Source organism: Haliotis cracherodii, unplaced genomic scaffold (genome assembly GCF_022045235.1).
Source record: "Haliotis cracherodii isolate W230 unplaced genomic scaffold, xgHalCrac1.p SCAF_4, whole genome shotgun sequence".
In the NCBI taxonomy this organism is placed as follows: Eukaryota; Metazoa; Mollusca; class Gastropoda; order Lepetellida; family Haliotidae; genus Haliotis; species Haliotis cracherodii.
Window position 1 is genome coordinate 19,455,803 of NW_027266297.1, and position 27,314 is coordinate 19,483,116.

At 40.4% G+C, this 27,314-nt stretch overlaps 1 protein-coding gene across 1 annotated transcript in view; it reads left to right on the plus strand.

The window, feature by feature from the left end:
• The window catches only part of LOC139478627 (GRB2-associated and regulator of MAPK protein-like), a 55,272-nt gene extending 28,766 nt beyond the window's left edge, over positions 1-26,506 (plus strand). The window contains exon 2 of the mRNA XM_071261186.1: positions 23,049-26,506. Within this exon, the coding sequence (XP_071117287.1) occupies positions 23,049-25,312 (2,264 nt within the window). The 3' untranslated portion in view covers positions 25,313-26,506. The remainder of the gene's footprint in view (positions 1-23,048) is intronic.
• The last annotated feature ends 808 nt before the right edge of the window (positions 26,507-27,314 follow it).

The window sequence follows — 27,314 nt, forward strand, 5'->3', positions numbered from 1 at the left end:
TAATGTTATTATACATTCAATGAATATTATCAGGACAAATCCATTGAACGCAGTTTTGCAATAGCCACGTACTCTTGGTGGAGTTGTTGTTCGAATCTTTGTAAGGGCTGAACAAAGAAAGGATTTGAGTACATCTACACCAGGGATTGACCTAGCAGTCCCAACATGGTTGACATAATTCATTCAAAAACCAATTAGTTTGTGTTCTTTCGGAAACTTTTCTATATACACAGAGATAATGCCTAAAACATGGTGTGGGCGGTCGATCATGGAGTCATTGGCGCAACCGGAAGGCCGAAGTATTTACTCGTATGTTAACCACTGAGTATGAACCAAAGAACGATTATCACCAACTACGTGCAAAGAGAGAATAGTGTGTATAGAGCAACACGTATTCTATGACTTAACATAAATGTGTGCTGTATTCGTTTAGTATTGGTATTTCCTAACTGTCATACAAGGAGGGAGCAATATTCAAAAATAAATTGAGCACCTGTTATGTCGGAAACAATAATTGAGCTCCTAAACATTTAAGCAAATACTGATGTTCAACTAAAATCACCCTTACGCCGTACCCTCCCCCAAATAGATGCTCCCTCACAGTACACAACCCTAATGCTGCATTGCAGTATTGAAGAGCATCACTTTGAAATCATGACTATCGGTATTTTAATTTTCATTGACACATTTTCGATGTTAAAGTCACCCCTTGATTAAACATGTTGAAAGAGATATTAGCTATATTTAATTGGTATTATACTTATACTTCGTTAATTTAAAGTCATGGATAATACAAAATCTATCGAGTTAACCGTAGTACTAATATAATGATCATTTTCTACTAGGTCACAACGTTACATCGTCTTAAACAAATTTGGGTTGATGAAGTTTCCTTGTGTTATTATTATTGTCGTGGATAATCTTCTCGCCAATGGAATTAATGTTCTCTTTACCTCGCTGTACGTGTTGCTTTTTGATGACCGTTGACCGAATTTCCGAAGAATCAACATGACATACTGGTCTTTTGAAACGGTCAGATACGATGACCCTTCTTCTTATACATCACCTAATTAATACTTAGTCCTTTCAAATTCCCTTCTTACTATTAGCCTAGCTCTCCAAATGTTGACACGGTTTGCATAAAGCCTCTTTACCACTGTCCAGTTGTTGATATATACCGGTGGTCAGTTTGTGCTCCCGACCCCCTGGACCTTTGTCCAACTACAAATATCATTATACAACGTGTATATTTGAATTGTTCTCTACACAGTGGAATCATTTTATAGCCATCAATGAGTCATAGGTCGGTGGCATGCGCAGGGATCACGAAGATGACTTTGACATTCAGACACGCGCCAGAACGTGTGTTTGCTCCGGATGACCCTTGGCCTATTGACTTTAAGGACAATGGACTGTGTGTGGAGATTCGGGTTTTCTTCTCGGTCGTATTTCATCATATAAGCTTGATAAATATTGAATGAATGTCATAGATGTTTTGGATTTAAGTTTCGCTTTTTATGTTGCTTCTTGGTTCAATATTGAATAAAAAAACGTACCATAATGCTACCTTTAAACCCGAACCTGCTGCAAAGTATTTCAGTATTTGTGTTCGTTTTTCTATATTTGGTTTTCAAGAGGGAGATTCAGAATGTAAAAAAATGTTGCAATTCGCGGGGGACAAATATAAACGTCAACGCACAGAACCACAATGTGAAGAATAATATTAGTTAGGTGATGTAAAGAAATTTAAATTCTGGAACAGAAATTCCTCGGGAAATTCCAACTGAACTAAATAGACATCTCCAGACGCAGCCCCATGTCAAATATACAACCAGGGTATCACAGTCTGACATAGGTGTTGTTACTTGGGACAGAGCTCTTTGTCTCTCGAGTTATTTCGTCTTTCTAAAGGTGAGAGTGGGTTATATCTATATCTTATTTGGTAAAATGATACAGATTAAAAAACTACAATTATATTTTTCTCTTTTCCACTTGATGATATTTTACCTATTGTTGATTAACAAAGTTATTTTAGGTAAACTTCATATCATGCAATATCATATCATTTTACGTTCACATTCATGTTGTACAGAACTGTTTCCAGTGATTCAAAAGAGATTGTTTTTATAGAGGACCGATTAATTGTTTGAATTGTTTGAAAGGCATTACTTAGAAGTTGACGGATGACAAAGTAGACACACTTTAGGTATAACAACTTCTTTATTTTGCTGTAAAGACGACGAATCGATATAGATCCTTATACAGTTGTCAGGCAAGGCCCGTGATTGTGAAAGAAGTGTCGCGAGTTTTCCATTTTGTATACCATATTTTATCAAGGCAGAATAGGTCCTAGTGCCCGACGGGCGGGATCGGTGTTCATGCTTTTAGTCACTATTTTTTCCGGATCCAGCCTCAATTGTTCACATGCTGCTGTGATAGGGCATTACTATTACTGATATTCACTCCTCACCAAGGTGAATTCCGAAGATCTATTTATAAGATGTGTGTTTTGTGTTGACTTAAAGTTGTGTTACCTCCACAAATACCACAAAATTGGGTTTCAAAATCATTCCTTAATATATTAAATTACGATAGAACCTAAACATTAAGTGTATTACGTTCTCTACGAGAAAGCATATAAAATACTTCCTGTGCAATAATTACGGTGAGATTGTCTTGTGTACTACTCAGAGAAGTGAATGAATACCCGATTCTTTTATATGCCTATAGTTAATCTGAAAATGCCATGACAGATAAACTATAGTTATATGAAAAATATCGAATGTTCTTAACTTCTTTTGAGTAGTATTTAAATGTACAATATTACAACATTACAACACTATACACTATAAATAAACTATCTATTTATTACAACAAACCACATTAAATATTAACGTATGAACTACAATGACAGCAGTGCGATCGTTTTACATAACGACATTGTTACAAAATATCATAATATACATGTAGGCATGACTTATGTATTGATCTCGCTTTCTTCTCGTTGGCATCTTGTAATAGACACGCACCTGTCAGTCACTGTCGCTGTTGGTTCTACTCTGTGATATAGACACCCTGACAACGCATCCGAGCAGTAAACATGTCACTCGCTGATTGAGATGATGACATGCTGGTGACCGCGGTGACAACGACTCTCTCCTTGGTTACGTCGCCTATTTGGGATATAGCACCATTTTCATGTCCACGTGACGTACAGACATGTTAGCTGTCTTTATATGAGAGTACTTTCTACAGACAGATGAAAGTCTTCATCATTAATCATATATCTTTTGACACCATATGTTTCTGTAGAGAAATAACGTCGTGTGAGAGAGCGGTCGTTTGTTATCTAAGTCGGGGAGAAGCCACCAGAAATATATGACTTGTGGGAGTCACATTGAGATAAATAACTTAGTTGTGGTTTTAAATGGACAGACACTTTATTTCATTGTGAGGTGATTATAACAAGCAAAGAATATAAATATTGTTTTATTAAGCAAAATGAGGATGGGATGGTCGGCTGTGTATAGAATAGGCAATAAGAGTTCTTTTTCTCATTTTGGTACACTCTAAAAGGTATTCCCTTTTCATCCCACCCCTGTAATGTGTGCTTATTTGTCCTTTAACTCCGAACTCAGGAATATTCCAGCTATATGACAGCGGTCTGTAAATAATCGTGTTTGCACCAGACAATCTGATATCAAGAGCATCTGGGATACGGTGGCATGTATCAACCAAGTTAGCTGGACTGACCACCCAATCCCGTTAGTCGCGTCTTACAACAAGCATAGTCGCCTTTACCGACAAGCATAGTCGCCTTTTCCGGCAAGCATGGGTTGCTGAAGGCTTATTTTTACCCCGGATCTTCACGGGTCTCCTGTATCGAGTGACTCGTCTCCAGGTTTTGCCATACTTTAAGATAGATGTTGTAATACAGTTGTAACATTACAACGTCTCTATTATTCCCTGTGAATGACGGTGTAGAACAGATATGTCATGGTATTTATTCACCATAAAACGTTTCGAGTTAAAGCATGTGTACACATACTCCTATACATGTTAATAAAAGCGTTAAATTAAGTCTGTTTACAATGCATCGTAAAATTCGAAATGTTTATGAAAAAATTGTTGAGTGGTAATATCGAATGACATTTGAGCATGCTAAATATTATTTACCAGACAAGTATTAACACTGCCTGTGGTACATTGAGAGGGTGTCCTCCCAAAACTTTTACATGCCAAAACTTCTACAGCTTAAAACAACAAAGTTTATAGTCCACTGCACCACTAATCTCCTGGCTATTACCTGTTGGGCATAGATTGGAATAGTCCAATTAATTAAGTGTACAACATACAATAAAACAAAGCAGTTTGAAGACAATGAAGACAATTTACTCATATAGCACTGGTATAAATAAATAGTACACACACTTTTTGCACTAGACTACTTACTAATTTAATGTAAGCACTGGTATAAATGAATAGTACACACACTAATTTAATACAGCACTAAAATTACTTTATTTCAAGTCTCTTTACCAAGTTTGAGAAGATGACCAACAGCATCAAGGAACTAATTTTATTGTTTGTAAGTGACGGGTCTTTTTATTATAATCTTCTTTATCTCCAAATAAGTTGTTTTCATTAGGTACATCTGTAACTATTTATTCCTCCGAAAGTACCCTTCCTTGCCTTTCTAACCATTATAGCAATAGGTAAACTCAATCAGCCATGACAACTCTCTGTAGATGTTTTGGCATGTAGACGTTTTGGCATGTGGAAGTTTTGGGAGTGAACCATTGAGAGAACTCAATGCTATGTCGTCATTGTGAAAACAGGCAGTTTATTCAGTAATTAAGACATCAAGGCCCATAGTACAATGCAGATTGGATATATACATGGTCACGTGATGTACATGATTATATTTTAAATGAAGTTACACATTCCTCATTTTAAAGACATGTTTTAAGAATACAGAAACAGCATGGATCATATCAGGATTTTCAGAGTTTAGCAGATTTATCATTAACTGACGATCTTGAAAAATACCTTGCACCATGGGGAGAAATTCATCCCTTAAATGGGAATACGTTTCGCATATATGTAAGACATGATATTCATCCCCTACTTCTCCGGATGAACAGTTATTACAAATAGAGTTCACAATATCACCGTCTTTGGACCTACGACATACATTTACATTAAAATTATGCAATGAAATTCTAAGTTTACAATAAGCTCTGATTAAACTTTTATCATTTAAACACGTTAAATATCTTTCAGTTTGTAACAATGATTTTACTTTGCTATACTTGTTAAGATAAAGTGATTCAGAAATACTTTGGTGCCACTGTTGACAAAATATATCCTTTAGTCTTTGCTAAAATGAATATAAAAATAACTCTGGATCTCCCACATCTTGGGAAATCCATACATATGAAAAGCCACTAACAAATAATAGATTTCTCACATCTGAACCCAATTATTTTTTTACCATTTTCATCAAGTACCTTTATTATTTTGTAACACTGATATGGGTATCTATCTATCAGGCATCATTCTAAATGAGTTAATCCAATTACCCTTAATTGGCTGGCTACAAAAATATTACTACGGCCTGTTTCATCAAGGATTGCCTTGTTTGAGGTTAAAGAGGCATAATGGCTTTCGACGCCTGAACAGCTGATTGCTTACATGCCATAGACCATGGCAATCTAGAGTGGAACAAAAAACCTAAACATTTATGGTAAGTGACTACACTCATTGTGAAAACGGGCGTATTGTATCGAACAATCTGACTGGTAATCTTAGGAATTATTTTACAGAAGTTAAAAACCTTAAAGCAAATTTGACTAATGTGAATGTTTTCCACGTAATGGCAAGTATGTAAACCATGGCCATTAATCCAACTCATACTCTTTTCAACAGTTTGTGATCACTTGATTGCACGCATATTGAGAAAGTCATACAATAACATTGATGATAATATGTTTACAAAATAAATCGAATGGCGAATATGTTTTAATTGCTCATTCTTGTTTATCCTAAATAGCTACATTTTTGTTTTTCAAAACTGCTACAGATGCGACACAAGCTTTCTAAATTATAAATATGTTCGGTACCACAATTCGTGTCAAATAATGAGTGAAAAAAACTGTGTGTGTTGCTTTATTAGAAATTAATATTCGATCATATGGTGTTAAATATTAACCATATTGCGTGACATTATGCTTCCGATCTTAGATTGATTAGAGATCGATTTACCATAATGATCATAATCAATCACGTTAGTTCATCGAATTTACGTCTACATTGTCACCAGAAGCGCTCACTCAGTATTGCTGTGGGTAATGATGTATGAGCGATTGGTCGATCCGTGTCTATACACACAGGTGTTGTCAGGTATACCGTCAATGGGAAACATTTACAGAAGAGGTGTACCCAAACTAGCCAACATTTGACGAATAGATTGATCAAGCACACACTTCTAGTGAAAACCGGCTATCTTTATTCCATTTGTACATGATCTTGATGATAACATCCAACAGGCATCGCATTAGAGCGTGGCCAGGCTAGTTCGTACGAAAAAACCCGTAGTTTTTGTATGTTAGGGTTAATTAAGCGCCGTTCACCTTTTCACAAATACCTGGTATCATCATTATTTGATAGTTATTCATAAACACATTCTCACGATATAGTCGGAATCGTACAATGGACGCTGCTTTTAGCACATATTTGTTATGATTATGGAAATGGTTTTGTTGCCTTTATTTACAGATTCCACTGATGTAGGTGTAAGTGTACATATATGTTATTTAAAGCATAGTTACACCAGATAATGCTTGTTCGCGTTTTCCGCTTCGTACTTTTCTATTGTACGACCATGAGGATTAAGGGAGGGAGAACGTTCGATACAGCGAGAACATACATAGATGGCCCACACAGCAAAGCTTGTTTTTGAGATACCTTGATGTCATTAGGTGGTGGAGAATTGCATATGTTAATTTACAAGTGAGCAATGAATCACGTCCTTTCATACAGTCAACATTTGTAGAAGGTGAAACAACGTCTTCCTTCTCGGCTGGGACACTTTGCTGGAAAGGTGTTGATATTAATGTTGCGATTGACATATATGATACAATTGAACCAAGGTCGATGGTTAAAGCATTTATTTATTTGGACCTGATTCGTTTTTTTTGGTGTTTTTTTGCAGAACTGCTTGCTAACTGTTTTTACTTTTTCATATTTCTCAAATAATTTAATTGTGACCTTTTAAACTATATGGACGATGTTGGTGCGTCATGAAACGTACTCTGGGAGAAGGACAAACCAGGACAATTGTTGATGAACTCCCAACGTTAGGGACCACTGCTGTATTGGCGAGAGCAGCGTGAACCTTATTCCCTCCCTCACTCACTCACTCACTCACTTACTCATTGTTTGTTACATTTCTAAAATAATTTCACTTTGGACTCTCAAACAAGAGGGTAATTTTGGTGCGTCAGTAAATGCACTCTGGCAGGGCACAAATCTGACCTTGAATTAGCCAGTGTCCAGATATAGAAGCAGCCGCGCTACTTGAGTTGTATTTAGGTTTAAACGATTACTTCAGTGAACACGATCTGCTTGCTTACAGGACCAGGGTTTGAAGAAACCTAAACAGTCACAGCTCCACGCCATTTTTTTTCAAAACTGTCTCTTTTGATACACAAGGAAGTGGAACGTATGTGTAAATCTTTGTAGGTTTTTTGTAAGATCTCTGAAAGTCCTCAGTTGTGGAATGAACGTTTTCGCTAAATGTATGCGGAATGGCCTTGGACTTATACCGTACCGTTTTAAGCGGTAACGTAGTGATTGGAGCGTTGGCTCGGGTTTGGTCTTGACATGGGTACAATGTACCGATTATTGGTCCCCTCGTGATATTCCTTGCATATTTCTGAAAACGGCATAAACCATAATTCACTCACTCACAAACAGCTTCTTGGTGACGAAAAGCAAACCAAATAGCATGCATTCATCAACATGAACAAAATATTTCAAACTTAATTTTTATTGGTCCAGAACATATTGATTATTTCTTTGTCGAAATCGAATGCGTTATTTTTTGTGGTAGTGACTCTATGGCCAGGAACCGTTTACTATGCTGATTACTGATAGCTCATCACGTCATCACGTCATCACTGTGCCCTGCAAAAAGTGAAACCTCTATAGTCTGGACTAGTCCTGGAATCTACCCGCTGGCGGTTACTGCTGGGAAACATGAATGTACATTAGTCCATACCGAGAATTCGTTAATCCAGTAATTTGCTAATCCAGTGTTTTCCCTGGGGGCGGTGCGGTCAGGATTATTAGGGCTTCCCTGCACATGTATAGGAACATATAATCTGTTGAGTGGGTAAAACATACATGATTGCCATGATTGACGTACAGGATGTTTCAACATCTGTGTTGGCATGAATATTAAGTGTTAGTGGAATATTTAAGTCCCGCAACCTCTTGATGCAAAAAAAGATATGACTGCGAAATAGGCCAGGAGAATAGAGGCTATTACCATCAATATCGACAGTTACTCATTCGTTCGTAAAGGCATTATCACAAACCTCTCCGTGCTCTGTCACGTTTCAAATTAATGAGCTGATGAGAGACACATTCCGACCCTTTCGCCTAACCTCTACCTATAGGTGTGACGTAATCAGCGTTCACCTGGCGGCAAGTTCACGTCCAGGCGTTGTTAGTTTGGTAATTACATACATATCCGACATATCATCACTGTCCAGGTGGGTAGTATACGGTAAATACCAGGGGTCATTTAGCGTGTTCCTGTGGGAGACTTGGCGGTTGTTTTCACAAGGATGGGGGCAAAGGGGAGCGCTTTGCTTAAATCGACGGGGAAAAAACAACACCCACGTAAGTTTTTTTGTTTTGGATAATTTGAAACGGTTTCAAACATCCAAGAAGTGTTCATATTCGTATATTCGTTGCACCAACATCGCGGATAACGATTTGTAGGGCTGGTATCGGACGCTGGTGGAACGTATTGATATTTTGGTTGATATTGTGAACATTATATATTATATTTTTTCTTGCTCTGTACTTAGTGAGGAATGTGTCCTGTTCTTACTGTTTTCGAGCTGGCCGTCTTCGTTTTTGATATTTTCTTTGAGAATATTTTTATTTATCTTGTTTTAACTCTGGTTTAGGGGACTTTATTTGTTTTTCGTAGTTCATATTCATTATGTTTGATGTGACGTCACTTGATTGTCACGTCACAGATGATTCTGCTCGCATCGAGTTATCATGCTCAAAGTCCGATGGCGGTCACCCCGCTAAACTAGTGACACGTGCAACTCATAAATTCAGTTGCAGAGAACCGTATTTATTTGTCATAATTCCCATAGGAATGTCTCGTTCTTACTCTGTTCAATAAAACCGTAGTTCTCTTTAAAATATCTTTCCATCTCAGTTCAGTTCGAGGGAATCCAGCACGTTTCGTAGATTATTGTTGTCAGGAATAATTGTTATTTACTTTGTGCTCACTCTATGCTATATCACTGTATTCGCTACAGTAGTTTTCATGCTAAGAAGCGGCACGTGAAGATCCGGGTTAGAATAGGTCTTCAGAAGCCACGCGACTATGCTTGTCATAAGAGGCGAAAAACGGGATCAGGTGGTCAAGCTCGCTGACCTGGTTGATGCATGTCATTGTATCCCATTTGCATGGATCGATGCTCATGATATCAATCACTAGACTGTCTGGTCCAGGCTGGATTATTTACAGGCCGCCGTCATATAGCTGGAATATTGCTGAGTGGGGCGTTAAACAACAACCAAACTAACATGTTAAGAAGCTATCTACTATTTTAATTGAACATATATGTTTTATTCTAACTGTAGGGGCGGTGGGGTAGCCTACTGGTTAAAGCGTTCGCTCGTCACGCCGAAGACCCGGGTTAGATTCCAGATATGGGTATAATGTATGAAGCCCATTTCTGGTGTCCCCCGTGAATATATCAGGAATATTGCCAAAAGCGGCGTAAACCCGTACTCACTCACTATTCTAACTGTAGTGGATTGAGCAGCATTCATTACCTGTTATCCGTAACAGTATATCTGGAACAACAACGTTTGTGTTTGCCCTTCTTTCATTTCACTCAGAACATACCGTTGTCGCATGTAACGATTAAGAACGTCGTTAATGTGGAAGCGACCATTGATATTCGGGGGAGATGGGTGTGATTGGGGTTGGGGATTGGGATTGGGATTGGGATTGGGATTTTATCGAAAAAGAAATTGTTCAAATTGTCCCGGTGAATGCTTGAAAAAATCATTATGCTCAGACTGATGAAACAATGTCCTCAACAAACATTACTTTGTAGCAAGGTGTTAACGTGCAAAATGCAGAATGCTTATCGTAAAACCACATTGATAGATTCTACAAAACACGTATTAGAACCCAGGCCTTCTTTGTACGCCCAATCACCCGGACCGTGTCACCATGGCATCCAATGATTGTGTTTACTTCAAACTGTAAGAGTCTCCTCACCCAACGTCCAAATCGTCGGTCAACGCTAAAACTGTTTTCTCGCGTTTATTCTGGTGTGAACAACAACCAAGGGGTCTTCGAACATCCGTGTGACATTTAGACAAGCTCCAGAGTCCAGAATATTCTCAAGACCTCTCTGTCCAAATGTCCAGTTAAGCCGTATTTGTCCAGTCTTAACCACATTACTGTAGAACGGTCGTGTCCAGCGTAGACTGAATAGCCAGGTGGGCTTAGGGGATGTTTGTGGGTGAATTAGCACCATTACTGTGGATAGGCCATGTGGCCACTTCAGACATCACATGCTGCCCAGAGAGGCTTACCCTTTTGAAGTTCAAGATCTGGACGAATACCTTGCCAGAACCTAAGATTGACTTTGTGAAGAAATAACATGAGTTGTTGTTTTTTTGTCTTGGGACGCATCTGTATCTATCACATGTTGATAAAGAATCTCACCCTTGTGTCTTGCAATATCAAATATATGAACATGAGTCGATAGAAGTTTAAAACTCCGTAGCTTGCGGGCTAAATCATTCTTCCATTTTTTTCAACTTTTTTAGGCAGTTGCAACCTTGTCTTAAATGTATAAAGTACAGCTAACCAGAGTTGTGGTCGAGATATTAGTTATGTCATTTAATTGTGAACTCATAGTAACCGATGGTCTGCAGGGCAGTGTGATGTAGTTTCAATGCAGCTATATCACCATTGAAACACCGCTCGATCCCACCCAAGCACCATCTCCTGTAGAAGTTTTGGATGATATATTCTTATATTTTCCAAAGGAACACCAAGGAGTATACACTCTAGGGTAGACAGGGGCGGCGGGATAGTCTGGTCGTGGGAGCATTCCCTCATCCGGCCGCAGATCAAAGGTCTATTTCTAAAATGCACAATTTGTCCATTCATTGTGTCCCCCGCCTTGGCTGGAATATTGCGTGTTTGTTTGTATATTTATTGTTTAACACCGCACCGAGCTATATTACAGCTATATGACGGTGGTCTGTAAAACATCGAGTCGCCTTTTGCGGCAAGCATGTGTTGCTGAAGACCTATACTACGCCGCATCTTCACAGATCGGAAATATTGCTAAAAGCCACTTAAAACAACTCTCATCCTCTCAAGAATTCAACTTTTAGAAATTTATGACGAAAACAAAATTCCTGAAAACAAATCGCACAGAACGTTAGCGTATATTACTACCTGCTGTTAATACTAGAACATATACTTGGCTCCTATGGTTCAAGTACCACCTGCGTTTGGTAAACTGTCAAAGACTGGCTAAGGGGGGTGAAAAGACATGGGTGAAAATATACATGTATCTATGACGATATTTCAACTATATCAAGTTCACATTTTTCCATACGCATGATTCAGTTATGAACGTTTGATCGTTTTACTGCGAGGTTCCTAACCTGTCCAATTAAGCCTGATAGTAGCACATACAGCACTCCTCAAAGTCAGTGAGACAGAGCTTGCCTGTAGGTATGAACGTGTGTTAATATTAATGTTCTTATTTGTGAAAGGGCGGTGTGACTGCTTGCCATTGTGTGCCTGTGTGTGACGTCTCCATGTTATATGTCAGTACTAATGCAGCAAGGCATGTCGATAAACATGAGTGGGCAGTTGGGTCTGTTTGTAGTAGCCAGCAGTGAATGTGATTTCCCACTGACTAGCGCGTACATTGGAAGGTAAGGTGTTCTTAACTCTTAACCGGTGGCGATTGTTGAATAGAATGCGTTCTCAGTCACCGTGCTTGAATGTCAAAGGAAATTAATTAGGGATGTTGCCTCCCAGTTGCGTTGGTGTATCATCGTACCCCGACATTACGGGTTGATGTTCACACTGTCGACAGCTGGGTTGTCGTCTTGACCGAGTTGCGTCCTTTGGGCTCGCCAGAAACCTATGATTGTTGGTTCGAATCCCGGTTCGCCCCGATTATGTTTCAAATCTTTTATTTTATTACCATTTCAGTCTGACTGAAATCTCTTATGAGATAAATAAGGATTTACAGATTTATGTTTTTCCTATGCATTTTTGTATGCATTTTTTCGGAAGTAAGTTTGTAACTTGATGTAGTCATTTGAGCTTAATAGTAAAATTGCCCACAAAACAATCTTAGAAAAGTGAGTGAGTATGGTTTATGCCGCTTTTAGCAACATCGGGGAACACCAGAAAAGGGCTTCAGGCATTGTACCCATGTGCGAAATCGAACCCGGGCCTTCGGCGTGACGAGCGAACGCTTTAACCGCTAGTCTTCCCCACCGCCCCGAAAAGTATATGTGGATACGATTCTGAAGAACAAATATCAGTTTGTTATTACCATATAGCATTCCCTTACAATAATCTTCAATAACTTTCTTGTCAAGTCATCGGGTCTGACAATCAATAACAATTACGGTCATTTCCGCATCATATATCCAGGTGGATTGGCCTGGTATCTCAGTGTGGGGTCGCCTGGTTATTGACCACAATAGTCACCTGGCTATGATCGTTCAATGCCAATAAGACACCGTGACTGAATTCAATATAGACATAATAAGTACCTACCTACCCCAAGAGGGCGAGTCGCAGATAGTTCACAGCACTTAATTATTGGTTGACTGTGTGACTGTTTTATATATGGTGTGGGAATTGTTAATCTCTGTATTCATGATTTATTCGGTGAGACTATTTTAAGATTTGATTGAAGTCCACGTGTTTCAAAGGTGGGGGGTATAAATTTTCAGTGTTTGCAATAATGCCTTTGTCATAACGTGACACGGTGTTTAACTGATGTCTTTCAACGTTCGTCAAACTTACATTTTGTAGGTGATGACGGTTTGTCTCATGTTGAAGGATAGACCAATTTAGAAGCCGAATCATTTTCCTTGAGAATTACTTGGTTGAATAGTTTTCATATCTGACGACATCGTAGTAAAGATCGGGTGGTCACAGTATCTGTGGAGTTCGTAGCATAATTTGATCAGTGATCATTTTATCAATTCCAAGACGTGGAACCGACAGTATGGGTGATGCTAACTCTAGCGTCAATGGTGTGTTTAGTCCAGGTTCGATCTCGGACTACGGGATATGTTGATGTAGCCGAAACAGAACCGTTTACGATGTAAACCCAACCTCTCACTCACGAATCGTGTATTTTTTTCAATTAATTCTTTTGTTGTACCATGAAAGCCTAGCGCAATCTTAACAAGCAAATCAAACGACTGTGAGGGATCCACTAAGAGGTAAACATAATCTCCTGAGGCTAATGTGGTGACACCGACTGTCAAGTAGGTCATCTCCATTCACAGAAGCCTGTCCAAGTGTTATTTTCTCCAATACATTAAGAAGAAGGTGTTGGTCTTCCGATCAACTGATGCTCGAGACAAACAAAAGAGCCTGGCGTGGTTAGTTTGTATCCCAAGCAGAGTTCACTCTGAGCTAACATTACCGAGAGGGTGGGACTATTTGCGCTCGTCATGATTAGACGTGACGATTGGTGGTTCAGCTGTGGACAAGCTAGTTAAGGGGTATTATGCACAGATAGACACCTTTTGTCCGACTTAAACTTCAAGCAAACCGTTTGGTATAGTGGAAGACGCTGACCTTGTTTTTCTTTGATGACCTTGTGTCCTCTTCCGGTTTCAGCGACCATTATGGCAGAGGGTATACATATATATGAAGAAGGTTCCTTGAGCTATGTCAATCAAAAACGTACTTCGACTTCTTTGATATGAAGTCAAGGACGTGATTCTCCAAGCAGGTTTAGGACAACCTTGCTATATTTTCGTAATCTTTTCACGCATGTGTGTATACGAAATAGCCTGTTTGTGAAGACAATCACACAGGTCAACAAATCTCGATGTGTGAACATCGTTGGCAAGGAATCCCGCAACGAATAATTTGCAAATGCTGTCTGTGCCTTATAAATTTGGATGTTCAAATTTGTTTGTCATTGCTTGAAACCAACACCGCCGCTTGTCTTATAAAAGCATGGAGTTTGCTCAAACTAAATCAACAGATATGACATCACACGCTCTAACTCATTTCCGCCAAAGGTATATGACTTTTGAAATAAATTTTATGAGAAGTATTTGTGATACGAATTGTTTTATTAAAATGTAAGACGTCGATGATGAAGATGGTCTTGTGACCAGGAACCATCGGCATGACCTCTTTGATGTGGGCATTGAAACATTGGCAGCGATCGCAAATAAACTTTCAATTGGTTTCCGATTTTAAAGGTTTGTTGCCAATTTCGGAATACCGTGATAATCGTGTAATATGTGACTTCCCTCTATGAGAAATGTGCCCTTGTTGGTGCAGTCAGCCGGCGTATAATGCCTTCCACCTTGACACCGACATTGGAAATAAACATCAAGCCCACTCGAGGTGATAGATTACAGGGGATAAACAGGAAGCGGCAGCTGCAACAGTAACGACACAGTCGGAGTCAGCATGTCGGCTTTGTTGTGATGTATGTAGACATTTGCGTTGGTATTCATTGTTTGGTATCATTGTTTTGATTATCCTGACTCCCAAATCTCCAAACAAAAGTTTAAAGTGGGGACTTTTGAGAAGCAGACATTCTGGATAGGTGTCGCAACAAAAACTGAGCTTGTGTTTGTATAGAGGTATCAGTTGACTAAATTAAGTTTGTGAGTTTGTTTGTTTGTTGTTTAACGCCACACTCAGCAATATTCCAGCTATATGCCGGTGGTCTGTAAATAATAAAGTCTGGGCCTGACAATCCAGTGACTGGCATCACGAGCATCGATCTACACAAATGGAATACGATGATATGCATCAACCATGTCAGCGAGCCTGGCCACCCGATCCTCGTTACGACAAGCATGGGTTGCTGACGACCAAGTCTAACCCGGATCTTCACGGGTCCACTTAATGATGAGACATAGAGAAAGCAATGTGTACAATTGCCAATGTAGCCTTGCGAATGTCATGATCAAACCAGAATCTATGTATCGTTGAAGTAATGCACGCGATGTTTCGAAAGGAACTTAATTCAGACATAATACTGTATTGCACCAAATCTTATCACTGAAGGACTGAAACATTTGCTTGGGAAAGTTCAATTTGTAAATCAAATGTTGAGCTTTTGCTCTAGGAGTCGTTATATTGATGACAATCTTCAAACTAAAACCGTTCTTTAGAATAGGTTGATCTAGATCTCCGAATACTTCTATTCTTAATAAGTTATTCCTTAAACACTCATTTGTAAAATCACAGATCTTAACTCCATGTGCACAGCTAACACGGGTCATACCGTGTGGGAGATGTGTTTGCAATGAACAATGCATCTTCCTTAATATCTATCCTTACTATGTAGTGTTTCCTCATACAGAAACTCTTTCTAACGCTCTATGGTTTATAAAGGTGGGCGCCAGCCGGGGACAAGGTCGCGAGAGTCAGTGGCGCGTTACCCCTGACGGTATACATTGTGGTTCACACGCTCTTGTATTGAAGGTTAAACTACACCAGCGTGACTGCTGAACATGAAACCATTGCGTTGCCCCGTGGAGGGGCTTGATGTGTATTTAAAGTTATACCACCAAGTGTACGCCGTGAGTGAATGTTGTCTTTTGCCACAGTCACCAATATTACATCATTGTTGTGGCAGTTTGTAAAACTAATAATTTAGTTTTGACCAGACAAACCACTGACTTTAGCATGGGTTAAGGTAGAAGGTCAATAGGCTACTCAAGGCCACCGGTTAATTTAAAGAAGGGGACTAGTGGTTCAAACTGGTGTTATAAATTAAATCTACAATACTCTTTGCACAATCATAAGAAATCGCTGCGAAAACAGAATGCACTGTTCGTTACCGACTATATCATAAGCATGTGTTTATGAATCTGTATCAGCTAGGGCTGACATAAGGTGGTCGCGAAAAGGTGAACGTTACCTGCCCCATCGAACGGCACATGTCACAAACACATAAATCATGCTGTTTCCGGAGGATTATTATCTAACAATAAGCCGTCCGTCGTTCCACAACTTAACACAGAAAGTGATGGGAAGCAAGAATGGTTCTAACATGTCCTTATAGCTGAAGCTGTTAAAAAAGCAACATTAAGTTCTCTAAATTGATTATGAAACATCTTTTAATGTGTCACAATTTGTAAGGAATCGCTTGTATTTTGGCATTAAAGGAGCAATAAAATAGCTGGGGTCCTTCTCAAACGTTGACTGTAGTCGTGTTAATATACAGCAGGAAGATATATGAACGTATATGTCTCATTTATCAGTTGATCTAATTACCGATACACTGGGTTGAACCCACATAAATGCGCCGCATTAATTGACGATGATTGACTTGTAGTTTCTCCTCTATATTTGCATGTTCAAACCATAGCGATCAACGCTGTTTATGTTCACGGTGCAAATTAACAAAATATTTCAAGAAATGCACCACCAAAACCGGTCAGAAAGAGGATGATGAATGGATATAATATATTACATACGTGTGTCTCAAATAAGACAACGTATCTGGCTTATAATAAATAATATTACATATCTTAATAACATATATTTTCAATTCGACATACAATATCACATCCAGTATTAACCGACACAGATTGTATTTGATTTTAATGATCATATTTGTATGTAAAACAGTGTGCATTGAGCTGTGACCATCTCATGGGTAAACAATGAAATAAACAAACTACCTGTCTCTTTATTCTCTCCAAAACAAACACAGACGGTATATAAATTCATTGATTCGTGGCCTAATGTTTCTGTAAAGAGGTAGGACAGGACTATAAATCCTGAAATGAAAGCGACAGTTATGCTTGTGTTGGCTATGGACCAGTGAACGTCAGTCTTGGTTGGGGGAGTTTTAGTTAATCAGGTCGTGTACTTAACATACCTTGAAGTTCGTACACTGAAAGGGATGGTACAAGATTTTGTTGACATGTTTTCTTCTGTTTAATTGTTTTTCCTTTGAGTCATAATGTTATTTACTTCACTCAAAGATGTTAATGGTTCTTAGAAGGCAGGTTAAGTATCGTCAACTAATAAGGTGACATTTCCTTGTTAATGCCTTATGGTCAAATAACGATAAATATGTTTTTTGTGTACTATTGAGTTACTACAGTTAATGGACAGTGACTGCAAGGATGATCATACACACCTGTCCGACAAAACAACTTCACAAACGATGTATTGACGGTACTAATGCCTGAAGTCGATCTATATGACAACCCTTTTTCTGGGTACGCTACAAGGCAACATTAAACGGTGTAGCTAATTGACCCCGAGCCAGCAGTATACCTTGTCTCAGTCCTAAGCGGATCACGGTTGAGAGATTTAATACCTCACTTATTTATCTACGTCTATAGATGCTGTAATACAGTGCAATGTTAAGTTGAAGTAGCCTTCAGTCACTCAGGGCTTGGCTTGGGGAGAAAGCTCCTGGCTTGTGCTGACGCTAGGATGGTTATTTGGATGTAATTAGCGATAGATAGATGTTGCATAACATTTTACAAATGACTTGGTGGAAACTCTGGTTGTCTTAAGGGTCTTGGGTTGTGGCCTTGTGGTTAAAGCGTTGTCTCGTCACGCTGAGTTCTGTTCTCCACATGGATTCAAGCCAATTCCACCCGTGAAGATCCGGGGTAGAATAGGTCTTCAGCAACCTATGTTTTCCGTAAGAGGCGACGAACGGGATCGGGTGGTCAACCTCACTGACTTGATTGATGCATTTTATCGTATCCCAATTGCGTGGATTGATGTTCATGATACCAGTCACTTGATCGGCGTAAAACCACACTAACTCACTGATTCATAGTATGAGTGATAATGTAAGATAAACATGTTGTCTCACACAATGTATAGGAAACGTCTCGGAAAAAAAACCTGAATTGTCTTTTCACACGTTAACAAACTGGCATTAGGCATATAGTGACGAAAATGGGCATTGAATGACCATGGAAATATGTATTTGGGATAAAATCCAACCTTTATTCTGGCTCAAGTGACAAAGCGGTCTATCGTGTTTGTTGAGGAGGCACGTATTGGGACCCAACTGCTGTTCGAGGTGTCTTTATTGGTGCTATTTGTGCTTCATGGGAAGCATGGTTAACACGTAGGATTGCAGTTGATGCCTACAGCTGCCCACGCCATGTCTGATAGTTCAACCAGCCATCTCCCATCCCAACAATCAAACACGTTACAGGACTTCCTGTCTCTCCAGAAAATAGGAAAAACGTGTATGGGGAGAACAAAAATGTTAGGGTTTCATTCTGTACATGCAAATATGATTAATTTTAGAAATTATTATTTTGTGCACCACTTCAGCCAGAGCGTTCAGTAACGGTTAGAATTTATTTTGAATTTGGAGATTCGTTAACGTCATTGAACCAAGACAGTATTTGAAAGCAATAATAATAAAGGACCGCATTTCAAAACGCAAGGGAATAGGCCTTGCATTTGCGAACATATGCCCAAACAAGTGTAAGCATATCTTAATAAGGTGTAGTCCTTCACAAATTCCCTACTGTTACTTGTAAACTCGCGAGATACCTCACTTAATCAGGGCAACGGTGAATACCACCATGTCCCCAACTTGGTAACTGTAGCCGTGACACTAGCGACATTGAACTGGTTGGACTATATATCATTCAAAACACTGTATATTGTCAGTCTTGAGAGGCTAGAGTCCTTGTACCCTATACTAAGGATTGCGGTACAGTTGGCGCATGCTACTATATCAATGTCACTTGTCCTTATCAATGGCCAGGGAGAGTATAGTCAAGTAGGTGTACATGTTATTCCCAGACCGTGGGTTTGCCTTTGATGTAGGATGGTTGAATATGTGTCTGGACTAGGATTTTCTCTGTCAGTCAGGGACACGGTTGTTCGTTTAATTAACTTTCAGTGAACTTGACAAAAACAAGAAAAAACACAGCGTTCATTGGTGCTCGGGAAGCTTGTCTTTGTTCCGCGAGATGCGTGAGGGTAGCGTGACCTGGAGATGATTACAAGAGACGAATTTTCGTGTGTGTGCCATGAGTCCTGCACGCTCCATTCTCAGGTTCAGGTCATGAGTGCAGAGTTGCTTACCTTACCTGATAGGATACGATGGTAGTGTGGTCGAATCCCAAATTCGCCCCTGGTTCTCTCAACACCACATGGCATGCCCGTGCTCGTTGGCTGGGACCTGCGTCGTTTTGGACTTTCCTCCAACATTAAGCTGACACTCCTTGATATGTTTGAAATTCGTGGAGAGAATATTGTTTCAAGTAGTTTTCAATAACTATATATGATTTCAACTCGACCTTGTTAGAGCTGATTCCGGGGTGTCGTAATGTCTGTACTAACATGGCTGACAGAGTGATGAGACATATGCATGTATTCACACATCACGGAGGAACGCACGACCACCGTCTGCAATGTCGACAGGACCATTGTCCAGGTGACGCTAGTGGCTGCTCACTCACTCACTCACTCACTCATCCATTATACAAATACCACCTTACTTCGCATTCAGCTGTTGTTTAATACGTATACCAACAGGCGACATACTAAATGTGGGTTCGAATCCAGCATTCATCCCAATTATGATCCTCTGTATCCCCGATTGTCCAGTGTATCCTACCTCCATTCTTTTCTGATACCTACACTGGACCCATTCGTTTCGAACGTGACTTCTCCAGGTCCATATATTCTAGACCACCTCCGTGGTCTAATAGTAAAGAGTTCACCCGGAGGGCAGAAGGTTCAGGGTTCGATTCCCGGCAACGTCATCCCAAAAGACGTTAAAAGATGGCAGTTGTTACCCTGCCTGGCGCTCGGCATTGAAAAGGCTAAGGCAAGGACTGGTCGGCTCGGTGTCAGTATACTGTGTCTGAGTGGGGTATTCATGTTACACTGCGGCATGTTATCTCAGTGAGCTAGCACTATAAATCGGCGTCAGTTTGGACTAACTTCAAGCAGCCATACTATTTATCATACTAGAAAGGTATAATACACTAGATAATATAGGGTGGCAGTAATTACAACGCACGACAGTTTGACCCCCTTTGACAATTAAAAAACATCTTGAGCCCAAATCACCCACTCGCTAACAAACACGTAATATTATTGAGCGTCGTGACAGAGCACATTTCAAATCAAAGAAATAGGTTATGTGGTTATTTATTTAACGAACGTAATGGCACTGACACCAATACAGTAGAAACAAAGGCAGCACGATTACCGAAAATCGATATTATTTTATCAACCTGCGTGCCACATAAACCCATTTCGACATTCAAAATATACATACAACATTTTCCCACTCAAACCAACGTTTCAACTTTGTGAGAAAGGTCGCGAAAGTCTCTGTCGCCATGATCACAGTTGTCAAATAATTGCAACATACCATGCAGGGGCTATAGAGCTGTAGACAAATAGCACTGGTCGGTCACCTTGTCCCGTGACGCGTTGCAGCTCCCCTGAACCTGGAAAATACACGTCGTGTGAGAAGGGGATGTCAGATCCCTCCACAACATGCGAGATCCGGGTGGGGCTGCCTTCTCCCACAAGCCGGGGATGTCAACGTATTGTAGTCACAGCATGATGACTTTATATTGAGTGATAGCCCTGACTGCACTCGACGTGTTTCGTATTATCCACTCACTGTCACTAGTATGACATATGGTCAAGTTGTATTTGGTTTAAGGTATAATACATCAACTGAAATGTAGTCATAAAAACCCTCATTATTTTTATAAATATACTCAGCTCTTTTAGGCTGTGATCTTACATTCTATAGTGTTTATATATATGGAATCAGGTATCGGGGAATTATCCCTATCCTAATACAAAGTTCAGTGACATTTTTAATTACGAAATGGTAGGCTAATACATGCTGGGTCTGGACAAACAATAATACACATGTAGAAGGGCCCAACAGTCATATATTAACCAGCAACGCATCAAACAATATAACGTTACGGCGACGACCAAATGTCTTTGGCAATACATTTTTACCACGAAGATACCTTGTTGGTGCCAATGACCAACAAGGTATCTTAACTTTGAAATAGAACGTATTCAAAGTTTTGTAGTAATAAGGATGATAATGATGGTGATGGTGGTGATATGCTCTTATGTCCGAATTTATTTCAACGATATATGTGGGGAAAGAATGCCTTGACTCGTTAATTCGTACATTGTGACTACTCCCAAGGATATTCACAGAACATTACCGACCAGCATTCCTTTGATCATGACCTTGATTTCGATTTTTCTTTGCGACCAAAAAAACCAGTTCGATCGTTTAGAGATGCAGAGAAATCCACCCCTTTCATTATGCAAGACATCAAACATACACATCACGCTTTGCTGCCCTTACCCTTGAAAGGTCGACTTATCAAACTGTCTTCTTTCGCTTCCACACGTTTCCAGAACCCATGTTGCATATTTATGAGTCCCACAGAAGGAACGTAGATTCGCACCATGTTGACAATTACGTAATGCCGAATTGTGCAAGGGATGCGTAAGCAAGGTAGGAGGGATATGGTCGCGTCTGGGGGAAAACCTACGTAATTCTATTCAGAAACGTGTTTGAACTGCAACCGGTATATTTGGTTTGACGTCTGTGAGTGCAGCGGGAACATTCACTCATAACAGGTGCCCGGATGGTTAGTCATTGCTCTGGCCGAGTGAAACGACTGTGGTGTTAGTGAGAGTACCAGTTTAATGTGTCGGTCATAGGATTTAATGTGTGTTTCTGGTTGTCGTGGAGTGTGATGGCAATGCTATTGGCTGAGTAACGATACGAGGTATGTAAGTATGTGGGCCTGTTTGTGGGAACACTGTGTGTTTTATTGGAAGTCCTGGGTGACATTTTCAGTGTATGTTTTCTTGGGAGTCGGGGACGCCGAATTAATGATTTCAGTTAATTGTGTGTCTGTGGGGAGAGATATCGGTCAGGGCAGAATGTATGCAGTGATGACGAAAAACAAATGACGTGACTTCATTGTTGATAGTGTACCATGCATTTGAGTTGGGGTTTCAGAGTTACTCCTTACTCCATGGGGATAAGAAGGGTAGTGGTAGGTAACCGTTTTGTGTGATTTCTTGATGGGAAATAGTGTCATTTCTGTATTCGGAAGCTATGTCGTTGATGGTTTTATGAAGACGTTACGTTCTTTTTTACGAATATTGTCGAAATCGTACACTCGACTCTGCTTTTAGCAGATATTTCTTCTGGCTACCGAAAGAGATTTGTCGTTTCGTCTCGAGTACTGTGTGACTAGTAGTTCCTCCAAACCTTCTGGTATAAGCGACTGATTCATATTTCAAAGTTTTTGTCACCTATGTATTTTATGCAGACGTTGGCATAAATTAGCGTTGTTATCTAACGATTGCTACATTGTATTGATAACAATGGATAATATTTACGTTGCTTGTGTATGAATTGCTCCGCAATCTATCAGCGTGATAAATGTTTATTTTCTCAAATCATAACACTACGAACCTAATGATTTCTATGTATTCATGGTCATATTTCTTCTTCCAGGTTGGTTTGAGGTTGTCCCAGACGATGGAAGACCAGTTGAGTATTTTGACACAATCCACGGTATCACCAGCGTAAAGCCTCGGCGATTTCTGGTTCGGACATCAACCGTGGGCTACCAGCTCAGCATTGAAGACGGTGTCAGTTGCTGGATGCCCTGTGAAATAAAGTCCGGGGAAGTATTAACGACTGGCATGATCTACATGGATAACAAGAAAACCAAGTCCGTCTCAAAGAACATCTTCAAGAAGCTACTCAAATCCAACAAGAACTCCAAAAAGGAGCAGGATATGAAATATCTGCAATGTTATGACAGTGAGGGTAAAGAGATCATGATACCTCTCATTATGTCCGGAGTATTCAGTCCAGTAGGGGATGCTACCGTTGCTAACTATGATGCTGTGTATGAACTTCAGGACTTGATCATGGCGTTTGGCTTGCCCGTCAACGCCCAGATCATATACTCCGGAGCCTCCGAGAAGGCTAGGTGTCCAAATGGAACTGTCAAATTTGAGAGCACACGAGAGGAAGAGTACGCCATTGTTACGAAGATCCCGTCTGAGGAGGAATCAGAATGTGAACCTACCCAAGTGGAGCTTCCTATGGACGGGGAGGTGACTTTCTTCAGAGAAGCCAAGAAGAGACTTGCTAAGAAAGACTCCGATCCCAAGCATCCAGTTCCTAGTGAGGAGACCAAGGTAGAAGCGACGTCGAACATTGAACTCCCCAAACGTGCCGATAAAGAAGCCAAAAAATCCAAGACGTCCGCTCTCCTTGACAAACTCAGTGTCCGAAGGACGAAAAAAGAGCGTGCAAAATTAAAGGCTATGAAAGGAGACGATGTGTTTTCAAGAAGATTGAGTAAGAACGATGTGAGTTATGAGGAGTTTTTCAATGGACTTAACAGCAATGAAGAAGACAAGGAAAACAGTGAAAGAAACAAGTCTAAGAGTCCCGAGAGTGAACCAAATAAGAATTCAACATCGAAAGAGGACACCTATGGCAAAATCCATAAGTCTCATATACAGAACCGAGATCTTCCTCCGATCCCGCCTGATGACAAAGGGCATATAGGGAGTCGCGGTGATCACAATATCTCCAAAGATTCAATCTATGAACATCTTCCCCCGGCTCCTAAGCCACCAAGCCGGTCCTTCTCCGACCTGACTCGTATGCAGGAGGAAGATGAGGATGACGGCTACATGGTGCCCATGAACTTGAAAGGCGATTTTGATACCGCTTACAGTGAAGGCACTGACGCCATTCTCCGAAGAAAGCCCCCTACCGCACCACGTGACTCTATGAAGTATGCGCGCGCACGGAAAGCTAGAAGTGACATCCCCTGTCACGGCGAGGAAGACTTTCATGACAACTGTCCTTTTGACATTGACGATCTGTTTAGTTTCGCTTATTCCCAAGAGTCCAAAGACAAGCCTTACGGTACCATCAACAGCCGTTACAACGTCAGCACGTCCCAACTGTATGGGTCGAACAATAAAGGGAAACCGCCTCCGTGGCGAGCACATATACCCCACAGCTACGATCCCCGTTTCTTTGACGACCAGGACATCGAAACAAGACAGAGGACAGGTACTCCAGCAAAATTCAAATCGAAATCTCAGCGAAATCTCCACATGGACCCCAACGCTACAATTCGTAGCCATAACCTTCGTAAGATGAGGAATGTGATGGAGGTGTTTCATTTCAGTGACTCGTTTAGGGATCTCAGGGGTGGGGAACCGCCCCCGTCACCAGAGGAGTTCCACCGGCGCCATTTCGAGAACCCATACGGCATGACACATGACCCCAGCGCCATCTACTACCCGGGTAGCGGGCATGGACATGGGCATTACATAGAGAACGAGTCGCCTTACAGAAAATACCACCGCTCCGCCTCAGTTTCGGGACTTAGCGATCCTTACCTCAAACAAGGTGATGACTCAGCCATATCGATGGGGTCCAGAGGAGACTATGGGTATCCCAATGGCAGTGATTACAGCTATTCCGAGTACGGAGAACCGGAGGATGAGAATTACACCCCCCCGGGTGAGACCGAGCATCTCACTGTGAAAGAGGTGTCGAAATGTCTCCGCTATATAGGAATGAAGGACCGTGTGGTGTTGAGATTCTCCAACGAGCAAATTGATGGGGAAATGTTGGGGAGACTGGACAAGAAGCTTCTGAAGGAGGGCTTCCCGGAACTCAATGCTCTGGAAATTAAGAAAATATTAGACTTTATTGGCGGATGGAGGCCTAAGAAAGCGTGATGAACCTTTCACTTTTCACAACTCACAAATTCTCCATGGTTACCGAGAATGTCATGGGCCGATATGACGTGTAAAATTGCAGTAAAGGTTTGAACATGAAAGCGCAGTAAAACATAAAATCAGGTAATGTAATTACATGCAAGGCTCATTGGTTCCTTTCTGTTTGGCAATCCCTTTCTTTTCGTGTACAGAGAAAGGACTCTTATTTCTCGGTGCCCATGTTGTTCAAGTGAGTGAAGGGCCAGGGAGAGAAACATCTGTGTTTGACGTATTTACTGCTAAACAAACTTAATAAAAATCTATGTGAACACCGTTTTGGGACATCCCGAGTGCAACAGAAGAACCCATTTGGAGTGTGACAGTGCACGTGGAGTCGACGTCGACTCGACAACCGCAAACCGTCCACCCCTGCTGTTGTTGTGGACTGCGCAGATTCTGTAGATCCGGGTTCAGTGTCAGGTTGTTAGTTTTCTTAAGTTTGTTTGAAAGTACTGCGAGGTATTTGTGTTTAAATGTCATTTTCAATAAAAGCACAACGAAGTGAAGCACACGTGTGGATTGACCTTCAACTGACCACTGCCAAGGACAATGTAGGACGTGGTCAGTACTGCACGTAATGCGAGTCTCATATCCATATAAGGAACTAGGCATATATAAAGGTACCTTGAAAAGAACATTAGCAATACAGTGAGTGCTGTTTGGAAGGCCAACACAGAATGATGCATTTAAGGAAAGGTGTGTTGTCTGGCACAAAGGTATGCGGCATTTACACCATGATGTATGATAAATGATAGTGTGTTAGAATATTTCCACAAATGATATAGATAAAACAGTTAAATGTACAGTATGTAATTGTTAATTTGGTGTTGAAACTTACAAACTGTTATGGAAGAAAATATGTATAGTACACTGTAAAATATTGTTAACCCGAGTAAAGTTTGTATATACTGTATATTGTTAATTTATTGACGCAGGTCGATGATGGAAGATTTATTCAAAACGGCATTGCACAATACGATTTAGCTGAAATTCATACTTCTATTTAAATACAAATATTTTCTGAATCCTGTTGAATCTCTATTTTTGTATCTTATGTTTTAAAATTATCGTATTGTTTAGAAAAAAAATGTAATTTTTGCCAACATTTCAAAATCCCTCATGGCCTGTCCAGCAATACACGACCTGTCTATATGAAACGAGTATTGATATCATGTGCAGTGTTAATAAACATTGTGTACGTTTAGTGATGTTTCTGGTTTTTAAATATTGAAAGTCACGAGCACAGCGAACAATACCGTCGGCGCACTTGTACATGACCTGTGGTTAACGTGGGGAAATCACGTCAATGTGTCAGTGTGAATGTTGTTTTACGCCCGGTCAGTAATACTCCAGCTATATCATGGGGCCCTGAAAGTTCGAGACTTGGCATGCAATCCAGTGGTTGACAGCATGAGCAACGATCGAGGAATGTGAAACACAATCTGCAAGGCTCTTCATGGGTAGCAGACCTTTCATTTTCCAGCCACTGGCCCAGGAGTTGCAACAGTTGAAATCACTTAGAATGAAAAAGAAGTGAAAGCAGAATCTAAAGGACTTGCCTTATTTTACCAGCTCCGACTTCGTGGACGTTTGTTTGTTGTTTAACGCCGCACACATAAATCATCCTGCTATATGGCGGCGGTCTGTAAATAATCGAATCTGGATCAGACAATCCAGTGATCGTTATGAGCCTCGAACTATTGGGAAACGATGACATGCATCAACCAAGTCGCCAACCTGACCACCCGATCCCGTTAGTCGCTTCTTACGACCAATTCTCAACCCGCTCTTCACGGGATTTGGGGGAAGTGAAGTGAGCAAGCAAAGGTATTGCAGCCATATAACGGCGGGATATACAACACTATAAAGTTAAAATGACGCTCTTAAACCGGGGTGGGTTTTCTCGCTGAAGCAACTGTTTTTGCAAGCTATCAAGGCAACCTGCATTTGTTTCATCGAGGAT